We start from the raw sequence: 2,657 nt of genomic DNA on the forward strand, positions 1-2,657 counted from the left end.
AAAAGCAAAAAACAATAAATAAAATAAAAAAGTAAAAATAAAATAAGAAAAATAAAAAAGAAAATAAAAAAGGAAAAAAAATGAAAAACAGAAACAGAAATTAAAATACAGATTATTGCAAATCATTAACAATTCTTTCCTTGTAGCAATCTTCAAAAATTCTTCGCTTGCTAGAAGAGATAAGTTGAATTGTAATAAAAGAATATGCAAAAATCATTTTATTTAATTAGTTCTCCAAAAAAATAAAAATTATATTTAAAAAGGTTGAAAATGTAATTTGTTAGAAACAACATACCACTGCTGTATCGTAACTGGCCATCAATAACAATAATGACCAAAGCAAGCAGAACAGCAATGGAAGCGATTAAGTAAAAAACCCAAAACCATCTTAAATAAATTATCAAAAAAAAAAAAGATAAGACAAAAAAATTGAAACGGCTTAGGATTAAATTTGAAAAGTTTTAATTGATTTTGTAATGTTTGTGAAAAAATTTTATAGTATGAACGGAAAAATTGAGTAGGAAAAAAAAATAAACAAACAAACCTTTTCGGTACTTCAATCATCTTTAACCAAGTACCGAAATTGTAATCGTTTCTTAATTTGCCAAAATAAATAAGACCCATAACTGTTTCTGCAACAAAAAAAAAGAGAAATCAATAATACTCATCAATTTTAAATAATTCAGGTAAAAAAACATGAAAATTGGCAATTTCAAAAAATATTTATTAATAAGCATCCAAACACATATACGCATATATAAATCATTTTCAATTTCAGTAAAAATAAAAAAAAAGAATCGAATATTACCTGATTTCCCAATTTCTCCGAGGGTTAATACTCGAATGACACAAATAATCGTAATACATGCTAACCAGTATATGATGCATATTTGATATAAATTTGAGGACATCTGAAAATTTGAAAAAAAAAGAAAAGAAACTTAAGTCTCATCCTTACAGTGGTTTTCAAGTAAATTCACTTTACAAAATATGCAGCACCCTTTTTGCTTTCCTGACAATAACTATTATGATGATTATATTTGATAATATTATAGATATGATTATCGTGATAATGGAAAATAATATTACTATCGTAGTAATTATTCATCATTATATGGTCCTTTTATCTTTGCATAAACATTTCCATCAATAATTAAAATCCCATTTTTATCATTATAATTTTTTTAATAATATTATTATTATTCCAATCACTACAATTATTATAATTATAATTATATTTATAATTATAATACAATTACTCGTCTATCACTTTTTTCGCCAGTTTTCATTTCTCTTTTTGCAATTGTCATGGACGCCTCTCTGTTAACAATATTAAAAGCTCTTTTTAAACTTTCAACGTACGAAATTGATTTTATTATATATCCCAACATTCGTCGAGTATATATGTACACACACATACACATACACATACAACACACACACACACACACACACACACACACACACACACATATACACGGCAGAACTACATCGATTACCGTTGGAAGGATGGCGCAATCCAAAAATCGGGTATCAATACCAGAGAAGAAGCTTGTCCTCCCCTCTCAAGTTATTGATAATTCGATCGTTATCCATTTGCAAATATGGATAATCAATGGGCAGCAAATGGAATTCCAATTTTTGTCGATTAAAAGACACTCTCTCATGCTTCATTAGCCTACTACTATTTCCAATGTATCATTTCGATTTTTCGATTAATCCATATATCGACTAGGAATCGATCTTTAACCTTTCTAGTAGCTTGGAATCTTATTGGTCTTATAGTTAGACAGGAAAAGTATATTTTCCTCTCTCTCCTTCTCTCTCAAGTAAGAATTTTGCAATATAAGTAAGGCTTTTTGTGATAGCTGTATTCTTTTCTACACTATCAATAATTAGTGTTATGTCTACTTTGCAGACAATAAAAGAATTGATGACAATGATAACAACTATAGTAGTTGTTATCATTGTTAACAAATAATGCTAAACGACATAAGTTAATTAATTCATTAATTAACAACTCCGAAAATCATTTCTATTTTTTTTCCCCTTTCTCTTTCATAATCAGCAATTATGTACAGGGAGAAAAAGTCATCTTTCTATTAATTCAGCAATTAGAAGTAGCTAGAAAAGGATTAGCAACAGAAAGATCGACTGCACTTAACTCAATTATGAATTGTCATTTCCGGAATACAACCTTTTCTAGTAACCTGACCTTAGAGGTTTTCATGGCCTATGAGGATATGATCTGAAATGTCCAACTGGCAAAGGGATATTATTTCAAGAATCTTCAAGCTAATCTAAAATATTACTCATCTATCGGAAATGAAAAATATATGATCAAATCCCGGTAACATTAAAACTACCATATTAATATTCAAAAGTTCATGATAAAAAATTAGTAATCTTATCAAATCGAAAATGTGCCAAATAATGATGCGAACAATCTTGAACCAACCTGAAGTATTCAAACACAAAAGAATATGACAATAATTAATAAATAACAATTAATAGTAATAGTAATAATATAGTAATTTATCAACAACAATAATAATAATTAACAATTGATAATAATAATAATTAATAATAATAATAATAATAATAATAATAATAATAATAATAATAATAATAATAATAATAATAATAATAATAATAAT

At 26.5% G+C, this 2,657-nt stretch overlaps 1 protein-coding gene across 1 annotated transcript in view; it reads right to left on the reverse strand.

Annotated features, from left to right (window-relative positions):
• Positions 1-920, reverse strand: part of LOAG_18143 (hypothetical protein) — a gene marked incomplete at its 3' end in the record, with an annotated part of 2,083 nt that extends 1,163 nt beyond the window's left edge. The window contains exons 1-3 of the mRNA XM_020450810.1: positions 809-920; positions 545-632; positions 296-387 (exon numbers count right to left, since the gene is read on the reverse strand). Of these exons, the coding sequence (XP_020305466.1) occupies positions 296-387; positions 545-632; positions 809-911 (283 nt within the window). The 5' untranslated portion in view covers positions 912-920. The remainder of the gene's footprint in view (positions 1-295; positions 388-544; positions 633-808) is intronic.
• Between the last annotated feature and the right edge of the window lie 1,737 nt (positions 921-2,657).

This window comes from Loa loa, assembly GCF_000183805.2.
Source record: "Loa loa unplaced genomic scaffold supercont3.205, whole genome shotgun sequence".
In the NCBI taxonomy this organism is placed as follows: Eukaryota; Metazoa; Nematoda; class Chromadorea; order Rhabditida; family Onchocercidae; genus Loa; species Loa loa.